The 25,495-nt window shown below is 35.5% G+C and overlaps 1 protein-coding gene across 1 annotated transcript; it reads right to left on the bottom strand.

Annotated features, from left to right (window-relative positions):
* Window positions 1-1,487: 1,487 nt before the first annotated feature.
* On the bottom strand, window positions 1,488-24,275 carry LOC107691865 (EMILIN-2-like). Its single transcript, XM_016490689.1, has 12 exons — window positions 24,136-24,275; window positions 21,673-21,765; window positions 20,811-20,936; window positions 19,555-19,745; window positions 17,201-18,640; window positions 6,814-6,981; window positions 6,652-6,699; window positions 4,530-4,565; window positions 4,356-4,447; window positions 3,005-3,035; window positions 2,791-2,922; window positions 1,488-1,882 (listed from the first exon to the last, which is right to left on the bottom strand). The coding sequence occupies exons 1-12, from the start codon at window positions 24,273-24,275 to the stop codon at window positions 1,566-1,568; spliced, it is 2,814 nt and encodes a 937-aa protein (XP_016346175.1). The 3' UTR covers window positions 1,488-1,565.
* Between the last annotated feature and the right edge of the window lie 1,220 nt (window positions 24,276-25,495).

A 25,495-nucleotide genomic window follows, 5' to 3' on the forward strand; every position in this document is an offset into this window, starting at 1 on the left:
CACAAAATAAAACCAATCTTCCATAGTATTTATGCATTTTTAAAAATATACCGTATGTAGGTAAAATATCTTCTTATCTGCCAAAAACTGGGTGGAAATGGTGTGTAATAATGTCTGAGTTTGGGCAAAGGCCAACAACACTGAGTCATGAAGAAGTTTTCATTCAGTCGTTGGGTGAGATGATTTCTATTTTAAGCCTGGTGAGGTTATTGAAAACTGGTGAAAAGTGTTAGTGTTGTGTGGAAAATTCTAACAAGGTGAATTGACCTAGATCTGCTGTAGGGTCAAGGTTGCTACAGTTTACTGAAATCTTTGTGCATCTCTGTGCAGTTTTCCTGAAATGTGCAAAAATATTTTGTTTTCTGGCATTTTTTTCTGCCAATAAATGGACTGCGGTCCACATTTGGATCCAACATTGGTTCCACCCAGACTGTGAATCATTTTGTAAAACTCATAGCTTCATCATTATATTAACCACATATAAACGAGGCTGTTCTGACTGCTCTGTGTGGAATTAACTTCTGAGAAATGACTCGCGGTCGAGGTGCAACAACCTTTACGATAAAAAAACATCTGTAGATTTACTAGCACCCTACCAGATAAACTTGCAAAATCATGTTTGTTCTTCCAATTAACAATCAATACAACGTTTCTAAATGCTGTAGTCATTTTTTGTTTTTAAACGGATTCTCATTCTGTTTCTCTGCTTTGATTTATGTCTCAATTGACAGCGCTTTACTTGAAGCCTGTATATATAATGCATTATATGTACAGGTGCATCTCAATAAATTAGAATGTCGTGGAAAAGTTCATTTATTTCAGTAATTCAACTCAAATTGTGAAACTCGTGTATTAAATAAATTAAATGCGAGTTGATTAGCTGACTGGCATGTCACCATATTCTAATTTGTTGAGATAGTGAATTGGTGGGTTTTTGTTAAATGTGAGCCAAAATCATCACAATTAAAAGAACCAAAGACTTAAACTACTTCAGTCTGTGTGCATTGAATTTATTTAATACACGAGTTTCCCAATTTGAGTTGAATTACTGAAATAAATGAACTTTTCCACGACATTCTAATTTATTGAGATGCACCTGTAAAGCATTCTTAATGCATTGTGTCACTTTATAATTCAGTACATGATCTCATGGGTAATTGCAACCAAAGTTATAGTTAATACTTCATTTTTACACCATTAGAAACTATAATGCATTAAAGCATGACGATCAAATGCCTCGTTTGTAATGGGTTTTATTGGTTTTGTCTCGTCGCGCCGGGACACGGCATCACAGTATTGTAAGGGAATTCAGCCAATCACAACGCACTGGATAGCTGGCCAATCAGAGCACACCTCGCTTTTCAGACCGATGAGCTTTGTAAAAATCAACGCGTTTCAGAAAGGCGGGGCATAGAGGAGAAACAATAATGTACAGTATGTGGAAAATAATGTGTTTTTCGAACCTTAAACCGCATAAACACATTTCATTACACCAAATACACAAAATAATGTTCTTTTTTTAGCAGCGTCATATGACCCCTTTAATGTTTGCCATTGGCTGTGGGTTATGGCTTTCCTACTGTTGGGTAAAGCAGAACTCCGCTGAATGAGGACAGGATTTCACTGGATGCTGAAATGGCCAGTCTCCCTGATGTGAGCACCAGTCCCGTCCTCTGGCCCCGCTTCAGATGAAGAGCAAGACTTACAGAGACGGTCCCTCCACAGACGCAGTCCTGAGTGTCTCTGCCACCCATTGCAGCAGTGGAAAGCTTCTGGATGTTGCGATTGGCTACTGAGAGAAAGGCCTCGACTCTTTCTCCCGCTTGAGCGGTTAATACAGCGCTCAGCAGGTACCGTCCATCCAGGGGAACAGTGAACACACCTAGAAAATGAAGATTCTGATTACAAAAATGCTAGAATGCTATTGTTATTGTGTATGATTTTTTTTCTACAGAAAATTCACTGGCCAATGTGGAAAAAGGTGTATGGTATTCTGTTCTAAATGCATGTTAAATGCAATTTAAATAAAGTGTATTATAGTTTCAATTTATATTAAATGCAGCTAGCTGAATTTTTAGGAGCCGCTTAAGCTTAATTTCATAATTGTATTGTCTATGGTTAAAATACTGCTGAATGTTCTGACAAGCATTTATGGTAAACTAAAATACACTTTAAAGTTATTTAAGACATTTGTAATAATGAAGTTGCAATCTAGTACATTCAAAATATATTATTGAATAACACATTACAGTTAAAATCATATTCAGATACTTCACATGTGCTTTAGTAAGTTATATATAACACATCAAAAATAAACATACTTTAAAGCATGACAGATGATCAAAATGTAATGATTTAATTTGTAAAACTTTTGATTTGACATTACAAAATGCACTTTTTAAAAGTGTACTTAAGTATATTAAGAAACAAATCTTACGTGCTTTACTGTTAGTCAAACCAAAATAAGTGTGCTTCTTTACAGCATGACTAAAGATTATTAAAACATAACGATTTAAAATGTACTTTAAAGAAGGACTTTTAATAGTTCTACTTTACAGTTCTACTTTCACATAACATAGTTATGAAAGTGTCTCTCTTTAAAGTGATCTTATTTCATTAATATTATATAATTTGCAAGTTTTTAAAAATATATATTCTTTTAAGATTTGAAGTTCACAACAAGTGCACATTCAATACAATACAGTGCATTTCTTTTTCACAAAGGTAGCTTTTGTAAACACTGCAAATAAATGATCATTTATGATTTTGTCTTGTCATAAATGAATGTACCTGTTTGTGGATCATAGTGTCTTCCATCATTTAACAGAACATTGTTGAATCGGATGATGCCGATTTCTCCAGGGAATGGCACAAGTGTCAGACCAGCCGAAAACGACACATAGGTCATCATTCGCCCTTCTCCTGCATAAATACACACACACTCACTTTACTGTCACTTATTGACAACACAGCTCTGTAAAATATACGGGAGGTTTAGTTGTACCTGTGGCCATTTGTACTGTCCTCAGTGGAATCTGTGCTGTAGATGCAGGAAAGAAACAGTTGTGAATACATTGTATAAAATGGTAATATTCAATACATATATGTTATGTTCTGCCAGTGTTGGGGAAGCAACTTTAAATTATTCATAACTTGTAGTCTGGCAAGCTGCAGTTTTAAAGTACTTAATCTACAGCCAAGTTACTGAAATTCAAACTACTGAAAAGCTATTGAAAAGCAATGAGCTTCACTACTAGTGACTGCAACACTGCAAGTTAACAAAAAAGTAGCGAGAAAAAGCTTTCTTTGTTCATTTCTGAACACTAATGTTATCAGTATGTATATACCAACATAACTCAACACTTTGAGTGATAAGAGGACTGTCACTTATATCTTACTGCTGATACAGCTTTGACTTTCATGGAGCCCGTTTCATTCCTCCCTTCTCTTACATCTCTCTCCTTAAGACACTCTAGCGGCATGCTTTAATCTCTCCTGTCCAGGGCTTTTAACTCTGTTGCCCCCTTATAAATCAAGTCTATGGTCTCTGTGAGGTCTCTGGGACCCCTAAAATCAATAGTGTTGACATTGTAAAATTAAAAAGAACCTGAGTGAAATGCTATTTAAAGTTATTGGGGTCATCTGTCTATCCTACTTCTTTTAGATCTCTGTGCTCCTTTTTTAACATATTTGATCATGATATCTACTTGACTGACTGCAGAACTGGGTTGGTCTATCAGGTCCAGTCTTAGACTGGTTTAGACCCTACTTAAGCAACAGGGATTACTACGTTGCGCAGGATCCTCACACCTTCAGACAACATGTGATATCTTGTGGTGTCCCTCAAGGCTCAATCCTGGGTCCTCTATTATTTAACTTATACATTCTTCCTTTATCAAGTGTAATTCATGAATATAATATTTAATTTCATCAGTATGCAGATGAAACACATCTCTATAGTACAGCAATTATCCAGTCTCCACATGAAGCGTCTAATGCATCACAATGCACAACAATGAAGGATGTCCTGATCTGCAAAGTTACTCCAGCTTTGAGCAGACAGCGGATTGGTCCAGTGAAGGCAGTGTGAAAATGAATGATGATATATATGATTCGAAAGTAAAACATACTTTAAGTATGTCATAGTTATATCATTGTATAATTTCATTTCTATGACAGGCGAGTTATCTGGTGCAAAACCAATAAGTATCTTGAAAGGGAATGGGAACACATACTTACATAGCAAGAAAACACTGTAACCTGTACATCTGTACAGTGAATGTGCGATTGCTATGTGTGTGAGAGAGAGGTAAAAGAAGTGAATTAATGAGTGTTATGTGATCATTTAACAGAACATTGTTGAATCGGATGATGCCGATTTCTCCAGGGAATGGCACAAGTGTCAGACCAGCCGAAAACGACACATAGGTCATCATTCGCCCTTCTCCTGCATAAATACACACACACTCACTTTACTGTCACTTATTGACAACACAGCTCTGTAAAATATACGGGAGGTTTAGTTGTACCTGTGGCCATTTGTACTGTCCTCAGTGGAATCTGTGCTGTAGATGCAGGAAAGAAACAGTTGTGAATACATTGTATAAAATGGTAATATTCAATACATATATGTTATGTTCTGCCAGTGTTGGGGAAGCAACTTTAAATTATTCATAACTTGTAGTCTGGCAAGCTGCAGTTTTAAAGTACTTAATCTACAGCCAAGTTACTGAAATTCAAACTACTGAAAAGCTATTGAAAAGCAATGAGCTTCACTACTAGTGACTGCAACACTGCAAGTTAACAAAAAAGTAGCGAGAAAAAGCTTTCTTTGTTCATTTCTGAACACTAATGTTATCAGTATGTATATACCAACATAACTCAACACTTTGAGTGATAAGAGGACTGTCACTTATATCTTACTGCTGATACAGCTTTGACTTTCATGGAGCCCGTTTCATTCCTCCCTTCTCTTACATCTCTCTCCTTAAGACACTCTAGCGGCATGCTTTAATCTCTCCTGTCCAGGGCTTTTAACTCTGTTGCCCCCTTATAAATCAAGTCTATGGTCTCTGTGAGGTCTCTGGGACCCCTAAAATCAATAGTGTTGACATTGTAAAATTAAAAAGAACCTGAGTGAAATGCTATTTAAAGTTATTGGGGTCATCTGTCTATCCTACTTCTTTTAGATCTCTGTGCTCCTTTTTTAACATATTTGATCATGATATCTACTTGACTGACTGCAGAACTGGGTTGGTCTATCAGGTCCAGTCTTAGACTGGTTTAGACCCTACTTAAGCAACAGGGATTACTACGTTGCGCAGGATCCTCACACCTTCAGACAACATGTGATATCTTGTGGTGTCCCTCAAGGCTCAATCCTGGGTCCTCTATTATTTAACTTATACATTCTTCCTTTATCAAGTGTAATTCATGAATATAATATTTAATTTCATCAGTATGCAGATGAAACACATCTCTATAGTACAGCAATTATCCAGTCTCCACATGAAGCATCTAATGCATCACAATGCACAACAATGAAGGATGTCCTGATCTGCAAAGTTACTCCAGCTTTGAGCAGACAGCGGATTGGTCCAGTGAAGGCAGTGTGAAAATGAATGATGATATATATGATTCGAAAGTAAAACATACTTTAAGTATGTCATAGTTATATCATTGTATAATTTCATTTCTATGACAGGCGAGTTATCTGGTGCAAAACCAATAAGTATCTTGAAAGGGAATGGGAACACATACTTACATAGCAAGAAAACACTGTAACCTGTACATCTGTACAGTGAATGTGCGATTGCTATGTGTGTGAGAGAGAGGTAAAAGAAGTGAATTAATGAGTGTTATGTGTATGTGAAAGGTAAAAGCAAATTTTTGTGTTTTTGTGTAAGCATTTTGTGAGTGTGTGCATGCATTTTGTTTGTATATGTGAATGTTTCCTGTGTCTACCCGTGTTCTTCAGAATTGATGTCAAGATACTCTTATTAGATTGTAAATGTCTTCTAAAAATAAGTTTACTACATTTATTCCAGCAAGATCAGTTACATAATCAAGCTTTTATTGCTGATTTCAGGCCATACCTAAACACAAAGACAAAAAGTGGTGGGCCATTGGGAAAATTATCATTAAATAGGTTTTGTCTTTACATACATCATCAGTTACTTTGGAAAAATATTTTATTGATTTCATCACTTAATTTAAACTAAGGGTAATTAACTTTTTTTTTTTTTTTTACATTCACTGAAGTAAATTTTGGTTAGACATAATTGAGTAATTTTTTGACACAGTACCCATACTTGAACTTCCCTGTATTTGTTCAGTTGTGAATGGCTGATCACTATAAAATATGGCAAATACTGTCCTCGTTAGGCAGTGTTCCAAATTATGTAAGAATCAGACAGAAGATTGCATTATAAGCTAATTTACTTTTTGTATCCATTTCTGTAAGGAAATCATTTTGCATTTGCTTTTAAAAAACCTAATTTCAAACTCCTAGGTTGTATGTCTGATTTGAACAAAATTGAGTTTGTATCGTTGTATCAGTTACATCAAAAAGCTTGAACCCTCATAATTGTGGCTATTTAGTTTATTTAGTAATTCCCCAACACTGTTCAGCTACAATGAAGTATTGAATACCAGAAACGGAGTCAGGACTGAGAGCGGCAGCTGGAATCCCTGGATAACCTGTCGAGAACAATTCAACAAATTCTTTGAGGTAACCCCGATTTTCTTTTACATGTTTTTATTAGAAAATACACACACACACACACACACACACACGTATCTGAATACACTTACCTGGTGCTCCTGCATAGCCTGTAATGGATGGCATGCTCCCATTGATCCCCTGAGGGGTGTGAGACAAGACTTTGGTTACTCGAGTTGCTGCTTCCCCAGACGCCAGCGATGGGAGTGGATGACCTCCCTCCATGGAAACTTTTACAGCCGCTGTACCGTCAGGAACACCTGGAGAGATGCAGAAGAGTGATGGCTGAGACTTAGAGAAGAAGAAGACATAAAGACTGCCTGACAGTTAACAGATGTGACTTTGCTATATACAAAAGGTTAAATCCATCTGGTCCCAAAAAAATCTCAGCATTAGGTAGAGCTGGAGAAACTTTAGAATTCTTATTCAATTCCATTTTAATTCAGAGTCATAATCCAATGCCAAATTAGTCTTGATGCATCTCAATTTTTAGCAACAGTGCAGGGGAACAAATGAACTTGGCAACATAAAGTGGCTCGTTGCTAAATTCTGTGTAAAGATTTTGCATATAAGTCATACTTAAATATGTGTATCAGCCAATAGAAACAGAATATGCAGCAATAATAATCTAATATCACAGGCAGCTCCGTGGATTTTGTTCTATGCAAATAAAATGCTGCATCAGAGTAATCTTAAACTTTGCAATCATCTTGTTTTCTGTGGCTGTGCATAAAACTGATTAAAGTGAGACACAATGTTTTCTACAACTGTGCAAAAACATTTAAGCTGCATTAAAAATAATGATTTATTTGAAATTTAAATGGACATTTTGTAGATTTATTAAATATACAGAATTGTTTGACCAAAAAAAAAAAAAAAGAAGAATTGGTAAAAGAGTGTAACCCATTTTGATCTATATCTTAACAAGTTCTAAAACTTGAAACTATAAGATGTACTCCAAATTTGGTCAAATTCTGGACTTCTAAAACCTCCTTATGAACACCTGGAGAAAGGTAGAAGAATGCTGATGGGAGGACAGGATAACATTTAACAGACACAAACAACAAACCGCCATCTGGTTCAAGAGAATCCGTCCTGATGTCTTGCTGTTTTAAAATACCACCAAATCTCAAAAAAGCCACAAAAGCAACATAGTGGCAAATAAACATAAAAGCAACATAGAGGTGAAAAGTTCTATGTAATCTTAATAATAGGAGTGTTTATGGTTTGTATGGAGGTGAGGACAAAGGGTAGTCATTTTCTAAGTCTGAATACAACCAGAGACAGACAGACCTCTGATGCTGTCAGATTTTATTGGTGTTTCAAAATGTGTTATTGAAATGTAATCCTGACAAATAGTTTCAGAGATTTATCTCTTTCCCCAGTCAAGTTAAAGTATATAGGAGCTGTATGCCTTGTATGCCTGTTACTTACACTGAAAACAGCTGCTCAGAAATATTACCAAGATGGCTGTCAAGTAACTGATCTGCCCTATAGGTACTTTGGTTTAACTGCCTCTGAGCCCAGGTGTTTGTAAGAGCGCTTGTGTATTTCTCACTAAATACTTTATGCTCAATGAACAGCGATTAGCACACATGCTCTTCAGCTACTGCTTGTGTACATTATGCACACAGATGTTCAACATAGAAAAGCCCTAAAGGGCACAATGGAAAAGGGTTTTATATTTTTCTGCTATAAAGCTTTTCTTAATTTTTCTGGATAATTTTTTCAGTGTTAATAATCAATGTGCTGGGAAATTGCAATATATGAAAAAAGTATCTTTTGGCTGATAATTAACTAGTAGTGCTGTCAAACGATTAATCGCATCCAAAATAAAAGTTTTTGTTTACATAATATATGTGTGTATACTGTGTATATTTATTATGTATATACAAATACAAACACATGCATGTATATATTTAAGAAAAATATGCTGTTTACATATTAAATATATTTATATATAATATAACATATAAGAATATAAATATATAAATGTATATATGTAAATATTTTCAATATATATACTGTATGTGTGTGTCTTTATATATACATAATAAATATACACAGTTCATACACATATATTATGTAAATAAAAACTTTTATTTTGGATGCGATTAATCGCGGTTAATCATTCGACAGCACTATTAACTAGTGTCAACTTTTGGCCACTAGCTCGTAAGAAACAGAATAAAAAATCATCCCTGAAAAAAACGAAATCATCCGAGAGCTAACTGGTGTACAGTGTACAAGAATTGCTATTATAATCACAAGGCATTTATTAAGTTGCTCTCCTGATTCTCTGAATTACTGTGAATTAAATTGGCATGGTACACTGCAACTGAAATGGTATTCCTGTGGTTATTTTATGATATTTTATGGCTCATGTTCATTTTTACAGTAAAAAAAAAAAATGTAAATTTAACCATAAATTTAAGTTAAAACTGCAAGCATAACATTTTGCTATTGCATTTTTCTATGGTAAAGTTCTGGCAACCACAGCTGGCTTTTTTTTCTTTTTTTTTTACCGTAAATTCCACAGGTTTTTTTTACAGTGTTCTCATGCTACTGAAAAAAAGTTAGTTGCTTCCCAACACTGAGAGAAGGAGAGATGGAGCTGCTTTACATGTCACACCCACTCGCTCACATGATCTCATCTACTAAAACACACGCATATGCTGGCACTCCTATTATTATGAGAACTTTCCATAAGCGTAATGGTTTTTATGCTGAGCTAAGGATATTTTCTGTTCCCTAAACCGACCCTTAAACAGAAAACTTTTTACTTTTTTAAACTTATTTAGTATGTTTATTTAGCCATTTAAATTACAGGGGACAAGTGTGTATATACAATTAATACAATGATGCACGAGCCCTTATTCAAAGTGTGATGTGAATGTGAGGGTGTTGCTGAGAAACGCAGGCGGTGCCTCTACATCACTATATTTGGCCGATTATGCGATTATGTCTGCTTAATGGTATTCCTGTGGTTATTTTATGATATTTTATGGCTCATGTACATTTTTACAGTAAAAAAACAAATGTAAATTTAACCATAAATTTAAGTTAAAACTGCAAGCATAACATTTTGCTATTGCATTTTTCTATGGTAAAGTTCTGGCAACCACAGCTGGCTTTTTTTTTCTTTTTTTTTTACCGTAAATTCCACAGGTTTTTTTTACAGTGTTCTCATGCTACTGAAAAAAAGTTAGTTGCTTCCCAACACTGAGAGAAGGAGAGATGGAGCTGCTTTACATGTCACACCCACTCGCTCACATGATCTCATCTACTAAAACACACGCATATGCTGGCACTCCTATTATTATGAGAACTTTCCATAAGCGTAATGGTTTTTATGCTGAGCTAAGGATATTTTCTGTTCCCTAAACCGACCCTTAAACAGAAAACTTTTTACTTTTTTAAACTTATTTAGTATGTTTATTTAGCCATTTAAATTACAGGGGACAAGTGTGTATATACAATTAATACAATGATGCACGAGCCCTTATTCAAAGTGTGATGTGAATGTGAGGGTGTTGCTGAGAAACGCAGGCGGTGCCTCTACATCACTATATTTGGCCGATTATGCGATTATGTCTGCTTGTCATGCTCACAAGTCACCCTGACTGGGTCAAACTAGTGGAGCGGGTAATTACATACAAAGTTCCAAAACTTCATCTGTGAGTGAGCTGTGAACGTTTTTAGCGACATCTCAGTTATCTCAGATTTCATAAAAACGGAATTTACCACATAACACGGAATGGATTTATATCAAATTTTGTTGGGTTTTGTTCAGTACACACTTCAAATCATGATTATGATGGATTAGTGCACTGAAAAAAATGATTAATTTAATTTTCAAAATGTTTTTGGTTGCAATTAATTTATTTTAGCTACATTTAAGTAAACAAATTTAGTTTAACTGTCAACATTTTTTTTAAATGTAGCTCAAATAAATTGTTTGCAACCACTTACCTTAAAAAATGTAGTATCATTTTTTTCAGTGTCTGTGAATATTAAACCACAAAAAGAAAAATTTAAATATGAATCCTACATGTTTTTGAAAAATAATGTCATAGGGCCCTATTATTACATAAATTAAAAGATAAATACATAAAGAACGAAAGAAAGAAAGAAAGAAAGAAAGAAAGAAAGAAAGAAAGAAAGAAAGAAAGAAAGAAAGAAAGAAAGAAAGAAAGAAAGAAAGAAAGAAAGAAAGAAAGAAAGAAAGAAAGAAAGAAAGAAAGAAAGAAAGAAAGAAAGAAAGAAAGAAAGAAAGAAAGAAAGAAAGAAAGAAAGAAAGAAAGAAAGAAAGAAAGAAAGAAAGAAAGAAAGAAAGAAAGAAAGAAAGAAAGAAAGAAAGAAAGAAAGAAAGAAAGAAAGAAAGAAAGAAAGAAAGACATTTTATGAATGCAATTAAGCAGACAAGTTTTTTTATTGATAATTAAAATATTATTAAACCATTAAAATGGAATTCTGGAAAATTCAAATAGAAAACACAGAATTTGGGGAAAAAGGTATTTCATAGGACCCTAAAAATTTTATTTTTGATAAAAAAATAAATAAATTAATAAAATGTTAAATTGTATGTTTCATAATATCAATTAGTTAGACCTGCTTTTTGATAACTAAAATTTGATTTAATCATTAAAACAGAGTCCAGAAATATTACAACAGTTAAGAAAAAAAAAGAAAAAAAAAAAACGGAAACCAGAAAATTTAAAATGGAGCAAACGAAATTTGTAAAAAAAAAATAATAATAAAATGGAATGTGGGGGGAAAAAATTAAATGTATTTCATAGGCCCGTAATTATTCTAATTGTTAGTTCTTAGTTAGTTTGGTAAGATACTTTGTATAACATACTGTAGTGTTCCGTTTGCATTTAACTTAAAACTGTGTAAATATCAAAAAAGACCTGCTCTTTTACTGGACTACAGAAACCTACTGCCTTGTTTCAGTGGCATTCTAATAAGATCGAAAGGGGTCAAAGACAGGCATGCAGGAGGGCTCAACGCCCCTCTACATGTGTTGCATTTATCTTAAGAAAGGAATGCAATAAAAGAGAGCTTCTGTTTATTACAGAGAAAGGAACAGGAGGGAGGAACAGAGGGGACATTGAATCGTGGGATAATGCAGTGGTTATATCAATGTCTTTCTGATAAACTAATGGCCACTCTCCCAGAATGGAATCCCACAATTAGACCTCCAGATAAAATATATAAAAATACATGTGTGAGCAGTGAGGCATGCTTGGCGGAAAAGATCATCTCAGAGGTCAAATGTCAAATGCGACTGAGAAGGACGAGGGCATTACTATCACAAAACTGCTCACTTACAGATAAAATTCACTCACACACACAAGTGATTTTTCACTATTATTTACAACAGGATCTGCAAATGCATGGGTTTAAATAAAAGATTCCTGTTATAAGAGACAACTAAAACAAAGTAGTGCATCAAAACCACATGTCAGTCACATGTTAGTCTCTGACTAACATTTAATTTAAGCCATGAAATAAACTTCTTTCCATAAAATAAGGATAATGAACTATACAAAAAGCATTTCAAACATCTCCAGCATGCTTTTTAATTACCCAAACATAGCTCCCCTTTATGCATGTTATCATGTCTATCAAAGACGTTATGTTTAGACATAAGAACATCAACACAACACTCTCATGGGCATCAGTCACCTCACTTAATACTTTATGGTTAAGAAATAATTAATTATTACCTTATGACCCATCTGTTCTTAAATCCACCTCCTCTGAATATCACAAATCGATGTCTGTCAAAAAATAACATGCACAATACACTGTAGTATTTACGAGAAGCAGAGGTCCAGGGAGTATGTGCATTTTTTAGAAAACCCACAATAGCGGATGATTTGACCACGTCATTGCTTTCCAAGAAGGAGAAAATGATGGCCTGAGTGGCTTTAACATGCTGTCTGTCAAAGTCGAAAGAAAGAAAGAAAGAAAGAAAGAAAGAAAGAAAGACATTTTATGAATTCAATTAAGCAGACAAGTTTTTTTATTGATAATTAAAATATTATTAAACCATTAAAATGGAATTCTGGAAAATTCAAATAGAAAACACAGAATTTGGGGAAAAAGGTATTTCATAGGACCCTAAAAATGTTATTTTTGATAAAAAAAATAAATTAATTAATAAAATGTTAAATTGTATGTTTCATAATATCAATTAGTTAGACCTGCTTTTTGATAACTAAAATTTGATTTAATCATTAAAACAGAGTCCAGAAATATTACAACAGTTAAGAAAAAAAAAGAAAAAGAAAAAACGGAAACCAGAAAATTTAAAATGGAGCAAACGAAATTTGTAAAAAAAAAATAATAATAAAATGGAATGTGGGGGGAAAAAATTAAATGTATTTCATAGGCCCGTAATTATTCTAATTGTTAGTTCTTAGTTAGTTTGGTAAGATACTTTGTATAACATACTGTAGTGTTCCGTTTGCATTTAACTTAAAACTGTGTAAATATCAAAAAAGACCTGCTCTTTTACTGGACTACAGAAACCTACTGCCTTGTTTCAGTGGCATTCTAATAAGATCGAAAGGGGTCAAAGACAGGCATGCAGGAGGGCTCAACGCCCCTCTACATGTGTTGCATTTATCTTAAGAAAGGAATGCAATAAAAGAGAGCTTCTGTTTATTACAGAGAAAGGAACAGGAGGGAGGAACAGAGGGGACATTGAATCGTGGGATAATGCAGTGGTTATATCAATGTCTTTCTGATAAACTAATGGCCACTCTCCCAGAATGGAATCCCACAATTAGACCTCCAGATAAAATATATAAAAATACATGTGTGAGCAGTGAGGCATGCTTGGCGGAAAAGATCATCTCAGAGGTCAAATGTCAAATGCGACTGAGAAGGACGAGGGCATTACTATCGCAAAACTGCTCACTTACAGATAAAATTCACTCACACACACAAGTGATTTTTCACTATTATTTACAACAGGATCTGCAAATGCATGGGTTTAAATAAAAGATTCCTGTTATAAGAGACAACTAAAACAAAGTAGTGCATCAAAACCACATGTCAGTCACATGTTAGTCTCTGACTAACATTTAATTTAAGCCATGAAATAAACTTCTTTCCATAAAATAAGGATAATGAACTATACAAAAAGCATTTCAAACATCTCCAGCATGCTTTTTAATTACCCAAACATAGCTCCCCTTTATGCATGTTATCATGTCTATCAAAGACGTTATGTTTAGACATAAGAACATCAACACAACACTCTCATGGGCATCAGTCACCTCACTTAATACTTTATGGTTAAGAAATAATTAATTATTACCTTATGACCCATCTGTTCTTAAATCCACCTCCTCTGAATATCACAAATCGATGTCTGTCAAAAAATAACATGCACAATACACTGTAGTATTTACGAGAAGCAGAGGTCCAGGGAGTATGTGCATTTTTTAGAAAACCCACAATAGCGGATGATTTGACCACGTCATTGCTTTCCAAGAAGGAGAAAATGATGGCCTGAGTGGCTTTAACATGCTGTCTGTCAAAGTCGATAATGTGCATAATACATAATACTCGCTGAAATCAGAATGATCAGGAAATAAGTCAAATACTTCACACATGCAAAGAGAATAATCAATTCAGTTGATTTGAAACATTGTTCAACATTTGTTTCTTTTTTTATACATGAAATTTCATATTTCATATTTCGATATTTGCTAACAGTGAACTATGTGTTTTCAGTAACAATCTACAATAAGTTTCCATTTGTTAACATAGTTAACTACATTGGCTAATAGAAAAAAAAATCTTCTAAAGCATTTATTTATCTTACTTAATGTTTATTTCAAAATTTACTAATACACTAAATCCAAAGTTGTATGTGTTCATATTTAACTATCCTGAGCTGACATGAACTACCAATGTTTTTTATTAACTAATGTTAACAAATGTTAATAAATACTGTAACAAATGTGGCCATCATTGCTAATTAATGTTAATGCATTAACATTGACTAAAGGGACCTTTCTGTAAAGCGTTACTGTTTTCTTATATTAAGGTTCAGCACTTTATTTTAACAGTGCTGTTCTGCATGTAGACTACCGTATATACTTATTAACGTAATTACAATAACTAGGGAATTACCAGGTACTAATCCTGAACCTACCCCTAAACCAATCTTAACCGTGCAGTTGCCTTATATTACCCAGTACTTACACTGTAATTACAAGTAAGTGCATGTAATGTAAAATAAAGTTCAACCACATGCACACAAAATTCATAATCTTCAAGAGTCCTTGAGTATATCCTTTGGACTTACTGCAAACAAAGCTGTGATTGCAAATCACTTTGTGGCTTCGTCCTTATGCAATTTTATTTATATTTTGTCACTAAGTGTGTTGCAACAGTATCAAATGCATTATTCTGAATGCTGCTAGGTGAAACGCCAAGCTGACTCATGTGTCCAGAACATCTTGTAAACTACAAACACAAAATCACCAAATGAGAAGCAGATGCCCACATGCGTGTTCAAACACACACACACACACACACACACACACACACACACACACACAATATAAAACTATATAAATCCAAAACACACACACACACACACACACACACACACAATATAATCCTATAAAGGTCCAAACGTTGCACAACTCTGGAGTCAGTCCAGTTGCAACATGTGTGTACAATTAATATGTAAAGGGGAAATACTACTTCCCCTGGGAGATACCTGCTTACAACACACAATCATTCTTGTGTTTGTAAAGGAAATCCCTCTAAAAACACAACCTCATGCACACCGTAGCCTACATTTGCATTGTGGAGCTCATACAGCAGAAGCTTCCAAAAACCCAAAAGATGACCGGCAAAATATATCGTTTTGACTAGCAGCATTGACAAAAACAGACCAGTTGCTTACACTCTTAAAAACAGATTATTCATTGGCATTTATCCATGAAGATCCTTCAACATTCATATTGCGCAAAAGGGTTCTTAATAGTGGCAAAGGTTCTTTAGAAATTTAAAATGTTCTTCAAATGTTTCTTTTAAGAATTGTTCACTGGAAGGTTCTTTTTGGAACCAGACATTTGGAACCTTCTTTGGCATCGCTGTGAAAACCCATTTCTTGGAACCTTTATTTTTAGTTTTTAGATCAGATTTTCAGACTTTTTTCACCTCTTTATTGGATAGTAGGGACAGGAAATTACTAGAGAGACTATTGGGAATTTAGCATATACAGCCTGTTTATGGAAAATTACAGTTCGGTGATCATGCATGAACAGGACATTTTGAAAAATACCAATTAATCAGTTCTGCCAAATTTCAGGGAGGAGAAGTTGTAACCTAACTGGTAAATTACCGGTAAACAAATGCACAAAATTACATAAAAGCGCATAAAAGGTCAGGATGCACTAGTGTAAGAAGTCTGCTTTGGGCCTACCATAAAGATCTGATGGAGGTGATGTGATTACTCCTCACTGTTTGCAGTAACATTGTCACTCGGAAGTCAAAAGAAAAGTTGTTAAACTGGACAGAGAAAGAAACTAAAGAGATTCTTCTCATCCAGGCAGATACATAAAATGGTGCAGTGCATTTAAAGGTCATTTTCTATGACTGACACCACAGAGTTTACCAATATTTTGTTGCTGATTTGTGAATGCCATTGCTTGCATGAACAGTAGATATGCTATAATTACCAAAAAAGGTAAATCCAGAATTTTTACAGTAATACTACTATATCTTAACGAATCAAAGCAGGTTATGGCTGTAGCATGCCAAGAGAAAATATGCAAAGCACTGCATGACAGCTTTGAAAGACTAAAAGAATATTTATAATCAAGCTGCAGTTAAAATACTATCAGAAAATCCTTTTTAAAAGCTATTATTTGTTGCAGCTTGCCATTTCCATAAATGCATCACCAAGCAAGTCTAATGCAAGAAAGCCAGCTACAGACACTGACACGTTTTCATGCATTATAAAAAGGTGAGTACTAACAATAGGAATTAGGAACATGGTGTAGAAAATGGTACATAAAAATAGTCCTCTTCTCATTTGCAATGTCAAAATGATTAGTTAGTTTTTAATGTTCACAAAAATTCACATCAATTTCTGATAATTCTATAACCTAGATGGTTTCTGGATTTTTCTTAGTCGGGGCTCCAACAATGTGCAATAATGTGATTTTTGTGGCTGTTTGTAAGAACTTTCTTAACCTTTTTCACCTGAAGCCCTGTGGGTTTAGCGATAACTTGCATATGGAGGAAAAGGACAATCTTAAGTCTCTACTGAAGTCTTTGTGTCATTTTAAATGAGCACCCCACCATTTTTCCAAGAAACAGGTTTCTGAAAATCCAGGCCTCTCTAATAGGACTGTCCTTACAAATACTGCATTATTTATTTGGATAAACTAGTCTGCAAAACACAATTTTTGTTATCCACAGAGGTGTATTGCTGCTTACCTGTTGGTGCATCAGTGATCCCATCCTGGCCATCTTTTGAGAGTTGTGAATTTGCTTTAAACGTGTTAATGTCTCTTGTATGTGCAAGTACTGTACTGTTCAGCTGATGGACGCAAGTCCACAAGCCATTGACGTGTTTGTTCAGTCCATCTTTAATCCGTTTCAGACTGTCTGACATTGGCTCAAATCGACCACAAACGCCTTCAATGCTAGCCACGCGTCCATCAAGTCCATCAAGCAAGCCCTTCATTGTCCTCACTTGCTCTTGGCTTCGCCCAGAATCCACCTCTAGATTTTCCACCCGTTGCAGGAGGGTTTCAAAACTCATGGTCTGATTGAGATCTTCCTTAAGAGAGCCAACCTTGTCCTGCAGGAGCTGTGCATGTTTCTCCAAGACTTCCAGGCGCTCATCAAGACCAAAGAGTAGCTGAGAAGTGCTGTTGTCACATTGAACACCACTGATCTTCTCTTCGAAAGCTATTCTTTGGTCTTCCTCTTCCTTAAATCTTTCCCTTCTCAGTTTCTCCTCAAGATAGAGGCAATGCACCTCTGTGCTCTTTTCTGCAAGACTAACCCTTGCCTCCAGAGCGTTCCCTTGTGCATTTATCTGTGCAATGGTGGCATTGTGCTCCCTAATGGTGTTTTGGAGTATCTGTTGGGTGTCCTTAAGCTTCTGGACCTCAGCATTGTCCAACTCTTGGGGTTTTCCAATTGGAAGCTGGAGACGCAAGTCTTGGATCTCTTTGCGGAGTTCAGTCTCTTTGGAGTCAAGGAGCTCGGCCAGGCTCAAGTAAGAGGTTTCTTGTTCCTCACACTGTTCTTGAACAGACAGCACTTTGTAGTCGCATGCATTCTTCATGTCTGCTATTTTGATGTCCATTCCTTGAAGAAGCTCCTCACGAAGGGCTGAAAGATTTTCATCGATGTATGCTTGACATGGACACTCATTGGTTGCAGCTGTTGAGGAAGGCTGAAGCGGTCCAGTGTTGCTTGCTTCTGTTAATCGATGCATCTGTCCATCAATGTTCTGGATCCTCATCTGCAGATCTTGGATGCTATTAGTGTTGGTACCGATGGTGTTGGAGAGCTGGGTAATGTGGTTCTGGAGTTCATCAGTGCCTGGTGATGAACGGAGGTCATATGGGAGCGTAATGCTCTCGATTCCACCCGCTTTGACATCCTGTGGCTGTTGCAAATTCCCCAACATGTTTAGAACGAATTTGGTAACATCTTCCTGTAAATCTAGCCGTAGGTTCGCATTGGCAGAAGTCATGGCTTGCAGGCCGAGTACAGTCTGAGAAAGACGCTCCACTTCTTCTTCTAATGCCTGAACTCGTTGACTCTCGTGTTGACGATCTCCATAATCTCCCAGTTGATGGCTATGATGTCCTTTCTGCCCGGGTTGAGACCATGGATGTGTCTCGGAGAACACTTCTGGTCCTAGAACAACCAAAATCAATTGTACTTGTTTCACAGTAACTCGACAAAAGAAAAAAATAACAGTCTGCATCGATTTTCTTTCATTTTATGACAACTTCTAATGAAACGACGTTCAACCATTGAACTACATTGAGTTAAAGAAACAACTTGTAGCATAAACACATTTTTAAGATGATTACTCAATTTTTTATTGTAACTAATTTCAACATAATTGAGTTGTGGCCCTATTTCAGCTATAACATCTAGCATAGCACATGCTAGTTTATTATTTAGAATTTAATTTCAGAGTGTACTAATCCAGATCAAATATTGCTTATTTCACTTTTCCAAATGAAGTGTTCATTTGCAAAAACCGATAAATGCCACTTTGAAAAAAGTGAGCTGATTGCCGTGCATTATTCTCCACATATAGCGTGATCTGAACCCTAAACACGTTTTGTCAAAAAACATGGTTTTGTCCACTTTCAAGGCATCGCGAGTTCACGTTTTACTACAGAAGCCAACAAGCACCCTTGTTGTTTTTGAACAGAAGCCAATAAAGTCCATTTTAGCGAATCAGCACACTGTCAGGTCAGGTGACAAGGCTACTTTCACTTTGAAAAGACGTGCTAGCTGAGAGGAGTTTCGTCAAAGCTGACTAAAAGTGATCGAGGATGGATAATTTCGACGAACTTGATGAATCTGTGATATCTTCTTCAGGGCGAAAAAGGAAAATAAAAGCTGAAACGTTTTCAACCGTGCAAAAGCCATGCAAAAGCAGCATGTTACAATGTTGAGGGAAAAGCTCTGTGTATTGCGTGTAATCACATTGATTGATATTACTTGGAATGCGCAATAAAAAAGAATTATCGGTTATAAGTTATCGGTTTTTGCAAATGAACTCTTCAAATATAAGGTCATTTTAAAACATTTACCCAAGATGCTCTGTTGTTGGCTGCTGGTTGAGGGAACATCTCGACGTGGTTCCTCAACAACATTGGGTTTCTGAGGGGTATTTTTCAGCTCAGTACAGTCATGACCTTGATATCCTGGACAGCACCTCCATTCCAGTTCAGTCACTTGTTTGTAGCCTATTTTGTACATGGGCCTCATGTGAGTATGATATCTAGAAAGACAGTTATGGATTAGGATGTTACAAGCAGATCTCTGACCATAGTTTTAGATGGGACACAAACTACAAACTTAAAGTTTGCATTTGACAGTTGATACAATACACTGTTTTGGCCTCAGATTCCTAGCCACTTTACTATAACTAACATAAAAAATGAACTGTCACAAATTTGTCCCACTGCAAGGGTTGTGGGGAATATTAGCCAAAAAAGCATACACAGATGCACTGCATTTAGTGAGACACTAGTTGTCCTAAACTCATGCCACTGATTGGCATAGAAGAGTGTCCAGGTTAATAATAAAAAAAAGGAAAAATAAAAAAAAAAATCAGACCCACTTCATATCACGGGTCTTAAACTACTACGTACAAACATTTTAGTAAATACTTTGATATGATGCTGTGTACAAACATGTTTTCACGTTATACATTCTATTTTTGCAATGCAACATGAAAACAGTAAGTAACGATTTGTTTTCTGGTACATAAAGACACCTAATAAAGTGGGAACAATTTAATTTAAGCTTTAACTACCACATTATAGCGAAAGACCACTTATCCTGGATGTTTGCTGCATGTTTCAGAAGAAGCAAAGTGACAACATTCTTCGCCTAATCACTCTGTCCACAAAAGAAAGCATTCCTGTTTTCATGAGCCATGCAAAGTGCAGAATTACGCACATCATTTATTAGGATTTACTCCAGCAGTGACACACATCTGGAGTGCAGCTTTAAAAGCAGGCGATGTGCACGAACATGTGTGACTGACTTTCTAATTGCAGCATTTCTGAAAAGTTCTCACGGATTCTGGACAATTTACACAGGCTACAACAGACTGTTCAGTGTGGCCCCTGGCCCTTCAGAGGTCGTAAATAATTTGGAGACTGATAAAGCAATGACCTGCCAGTCAATGGGTCCAATTTAACAGCGCTGCATATCCTTCAGAGAGCAATTCCACTTCAATCCAGTTCTGATCTCATCTAATCTGATCTCTGGTCACTTCCACCAATAAAAATGTCCATGCAACCCCCGGCCACTGCATGCGCTCTCCAGAGACACTTACATGAGCCGCTGTGTGCAGTCGGGCTGATTCGGCGGACAGGGCAGGAGCTGCGGCTCCATGACTTTTTCGTTCGCCGCCAGCACAGCGCATGTCACGTTCTTATGCACTACAAAAGCACACCAGTTTCTGCAAAAGAGTGAAGAACAATGAAAAAATACACTGTAAAAATAAAATCTACTTTAAGGCAGCAACTGAAATTTGCTGTACAAATAATTTGCAGTAGCACTTTAAATTAGGGAACACTAATCACTAATAACTAGTTGCTAATTAGAGTGCACATTACTAGTACACTGGCTGTTTATTAGTACTTAGAAAGCACGTATTTATGCATGACCATATTTTAGATCCCTTGACCCTACCTATATCTAAACGTAACTACCTTACTTACTATCAGTAAGGAGTTTATTGAGGGAAAACTCTTAATAGTGAACACGTGTTGTCTAATCTAAAGTGTTACCATAATTTCAATTTCAATTATATTAAACTGACTTAAAAAAAAAGAGAGTTGAATCTCATATAACTTAAAAAATGAAGTTGAAATTGGTTAAATTAATTTGAATTGTTAAAGTAATGGAAAAACATATGCTGACTTATTACTGTACACCCAAGAAAAGACCCAGCTAACATGAAATGTTCTCAGAAGCTTTTCCATAAGCGCCACCTGCTGTCAGCGAGTGGATTTAAAGAGACTTATAATTACATTCAGCCTGTGTGCAGTTTCTGTTTGGCCAAAAAACTGACCGAATTTGCATGCCCTGCTGTAAATTTTGACCGGTTGATGAAAAACAAGCTTATGTGGATTCTACACATTTAAACAATTCAGATAAGTTATCTAGAATTATTTATGGAGCAGATAAAATACATATAGGGCAGGAGCTGCGGCTCCATGACTTTTTCGTTCGCCGCCAGCACAGCGCATGTCACGTTCTTATGCACTACAAAAGCACACCAGTTTCTGCAAAAGAGTGAAGAACAGTGAAAACACATTTATACTCTACATTCAAGTAGGGATGTAGCGATTACCGGTTTGACGATAAATCGTGATAAAATTCCCCACGGTTAGTATTACCGTTTCATCTTTTAATTATCATGACCATATTCTACATCCCTAATCCTACTACACAACACCTAAACTTAACAACTACCTTACTATCTATTAATAAGCAGCAAATTAAGAGGCAAAAGTTGTAGTTAATAGTTTGTTAATAGCGAGAATTGGACCTTAAAATAAAGTGTGACCAAAAGTTCTATTTGGCTAACGTTCTCTGAAAGTTACAAACGTTTGAAGAATGTTTGTATAAAGTTTTCTGAGCAAGCACAAAAACGTTATTTAAGCCGTTCGTGGAATGTTTTTGTAACATTTTAGCTGGACATTCATCGAATGTTTAAATGTTTTTAAAATGTTACGTTTTTAAATGTAACTACTTGTTTCAGAATGTTCAGAGAACATTCCAAAGTAACATTCCCAAAAGTATTTATTAATTACTATTAATTAGATAAATAAAAATGAATTATTATTGTATATGTATCATTATTGTTTTATTTTTCTCTCTTTTTGAATATTGGCATGTTTTGTACAACGAGGAAAGCTCTAGCCACTCCCACTGATTAACCAGCTGTCTTTGATTGCTTACTAATTGTTTAAGAATAATTGCTGTGTAACCTGAAGCTGAAACGCGTACTCGAATGATTTAGCCCAGTTAATTAAAGGCTTTTTATTTGTACTACACCAGTGCCTTGGAGTATTTCATCTTCTCAGTTTAACGTTCCCAAAATGTTTTTGAAATGTTTCGAACATTCCAAAATAACATTTTCTTAACTTAAATGGAACATTAGCACAGTGTTCTTTGAACATATTTTCGTTAGGTGGGTAATATTACCCAATCATTCATAAGGAATTACTAATTACTTGGAAAAGCATGATAACTCCCTAGTAAAGCCTGAAATCATTGTAAGCTTTTGAGGTTTTGGATGGACGATAATTCCTTCTGACAGATTTAGTAGCACTAATTTATAGTGGGTTACTATGAACCTTGCCTTTAAGAAAAGTCTGTAAAAGCAGAGTTTTCCATATTGATTTTTCTCTGGTGTTGTATCCCTATTTTGAATTATGCATTGCATTGTTGTTTTATGATTAAAGGAATGTCTGTAAATGTTATCGGATAATGTCCTGGCAGAAAATAACCAGTGCCTTTTCTGTTTTTCTGTGCTTTTTTGTTTCTTACAGTTCCAAATGGCTAGTAATTCCTTTAGAAGGATGTAGTAACTAACACTTATGTCATTACTAGTGGGCTATCATGATACAAAATTAATGAAAACCTAATCCTACAGAATCTTCTAATCATCCATAATAGTGTAGAGAAACACTGAGAAATTATATATTTCTTGGAGGCATGTTAATTAAATAAATCGCTGCAAGGGTTGCAACTGTTTTGGCATTTGGGATGGCGGAAGACTCCACATGTTCCTGAGGTCTACATGAATCAATAGTGATTCAGTGAGAAAATGTCCTAGTCTTCTCCTGCAGTAATAACCTAAATAATAATAGGCCAACAAAAAAGGTACAGCTCAGAGGGATACTGGGGAAAAAGCTCTAGAAAACTGCATTTAAAAACCATTTCTTCAGAATTATCCATAGTTAGTAAATACTTCTCTAGTATGAAAGATAACGTTGACTACTAGGTAAAAATTATTTGCCCAAATCATAAGTCGGCTATTACGTATCATGCAAACGATTCATTGACAGGTTAAAATAGTTAAGTGTCCTGCATTAGATTAGTTGTGCATTAATTATTAAAGTGCATGTAGTTCTGGTTACAGTGCAACTATACATTTAAGTACTGAGTATTATTTAACAAGCACTTACTAAGGTTTAGGTTTATGCATGTAATTATAGCCAATTCACTGTTATTACTGCATGTAACGTGTAACACGAACACTGTAAAGCTTTACCTAATATCTTAGCAGCTCTCAGGAAGGCATGGAAACCTGCATTCAACTACTAATTCGTTCATCTGTTTCTTGTTAGTTAAACAGAAGTTGAATGACTGTGTTTCAACCAATCAGAATCAGAATGAGCTTTATTGCCAGATATGTTTACACATAGCGAGGGGTTTGACACCAATGTGTCAAGTTTCTTTACAATATCGGGACAAGTAATGAAAAAGCCAAGAGATGTGCTCTGTCCAGTTTAAATGGCAATATTATTAATAACAGGCCTATATATTAATACATATAACTCTCAAAATCACATTTTACCCGAGATGCCCCGTTGTTGGTTTTTTTCCTTCTCCAATGCCAACTCCATAATAGGAAGGACACTTACTTGTTCCGTTGTCTCGAAGCAGAGCTGGAATAAGGACTGCCCTGGAACAGACTATACCTCGACGGAGTGCCATCAGTCAAAGGAAAGGTCATGAGAATAATAAATATAAGCGCTGCGTAACCTGCGAGGAAGCGCTTCATCTCTAATCACCCAACCAGACTCAGCGTCCACCTTATCCGAGCTTTTATAAAAAGCTCGCACAGAGTGCTTTTTTTTTTTTTTGTAAGTTTCTTGACAGGGTGATGATGGGACAAGAGTCTGCAAGAGCCCCCGCCCCAATGAGCGCTTCCTACTGGACTGCGCGCGGGATCAGGGTCCCAACTCCATTAGTGCTCTCCACTGATTATTACGCTCTGCTTTAGACGTGCTTATAGTTACGCCATTTCTTTAAAAAGGATGCCATCTGTTAAGAATCTGGTAATAAAAAAATAAAATAAAAAATCCTGAGAATATTAACCCCTTAAGTGTCCCCCCCCCCCCCTTAAATTTAAACTTAAATTGTTATAATTCACGAACGCTTTGGAACACAGACCTAAGGTTGGACTCTTTTTTTTAAAGACATTTGGAATCATTTCAAAATATTAAAGTATCAAAAATTATAGAAGTTTACATTTACTGTAAAGAAAATGCACTGTACCAATTTTTATTTTATATAAAATATTTTACTAAATATTTTAAATACAAAATTGCTATCAAATTAAAGCTTTATGTCTAAGTAAGTTATGTTCCAAATTTGAAGTTGATATCAAAAACTGCGAATTTTTATTTAGAGCGTTATACCACAAACAGCCACCGGGTGCATCCAAACGTCGTTAATTTTATTTTATTTTTTTGCAATTTTCTGTCACAACTGTCTAAATTTCTCTGTCAATATTACTTCTATCTCAAAATAACCACCAAATATGGAATCTTGAGATTTCTGACGATTGTATTTTGTCAAGATTATAAAAAGTTTTGATTCTAAAAGACCGTAATATGATACTTGACTCCACCCACTAAGGGGGAGGAGTACCATTTCCATGGTAACGCAATGTCCGATTTCAAAATGGCTTCCACAGGATACATTTGTGAGGTTCTAAGCTTTTAAATGAAATGTTATTTATGATGATTACTCAAATATGTGAAAAATGAAAAAAAGAGCACCAAGCAGCCCACAGGTGAGCCGGTGACACTTAATGGGGTTAAAGAACCAATCCTTGTAACGCTTTAGTTTAGGGACCCATTCTCACTATTAGTTGCTTATTAACATGCAAATTAGTAGCATACTGGCTGTTAATTATTACTTATTATAAAGCAGATATTAATGCCTTATTCTGTACGACTATATTCTAGATCCCTTAATCCTACCCCATACCTAAAC

Source organism: Sinocyclocheilus anshuiensis, unplaced genomic scaffold (assembly GCF_001515605.1).
Source record: "Sinocyclocheilus anshuiensis isolate Anshui unplaced genomic scaffold, SAMN03320099.WGS_v1.1 scaffold206, whole genome shotgun sequence".
Classification (NCBI taxonomy): domain Eukaryota; kingdom Metazoa; phylum Chordata; class Actinopteri; order Cypriniformes; family Cyprinidae; genus Sinocyclocheilus; species Sinocyclocheilus anshuiensis.

What these genes read in the sequence shown, in the direction of transcription:
- LOC107691865 (XM_016490689.1), bottom strand. Translation starts at nt 24,275, where the DNA reads ATGAAGCGCTTCCTCGCAGGTTACGCAGCGCTTATATTTATTATTCTC. An exon ending in CAGTCCTGACTCCGTTTCTG is followed by an intron (nt 4,566 to 6,651) that starts GTATTCAATACT and finishes CTGCATCTACAG; the next exon opens with CACAGATTCCACTGAGGACA. An exon ending in GACAGTACAAATGGCCACAG is followed by an intron (nt 4,448 to 4,529) that starts GTACAACTAAAC and finishes GTATTTATGCAG; the next exon opens with GAGAAGGGCGAATGATGACC.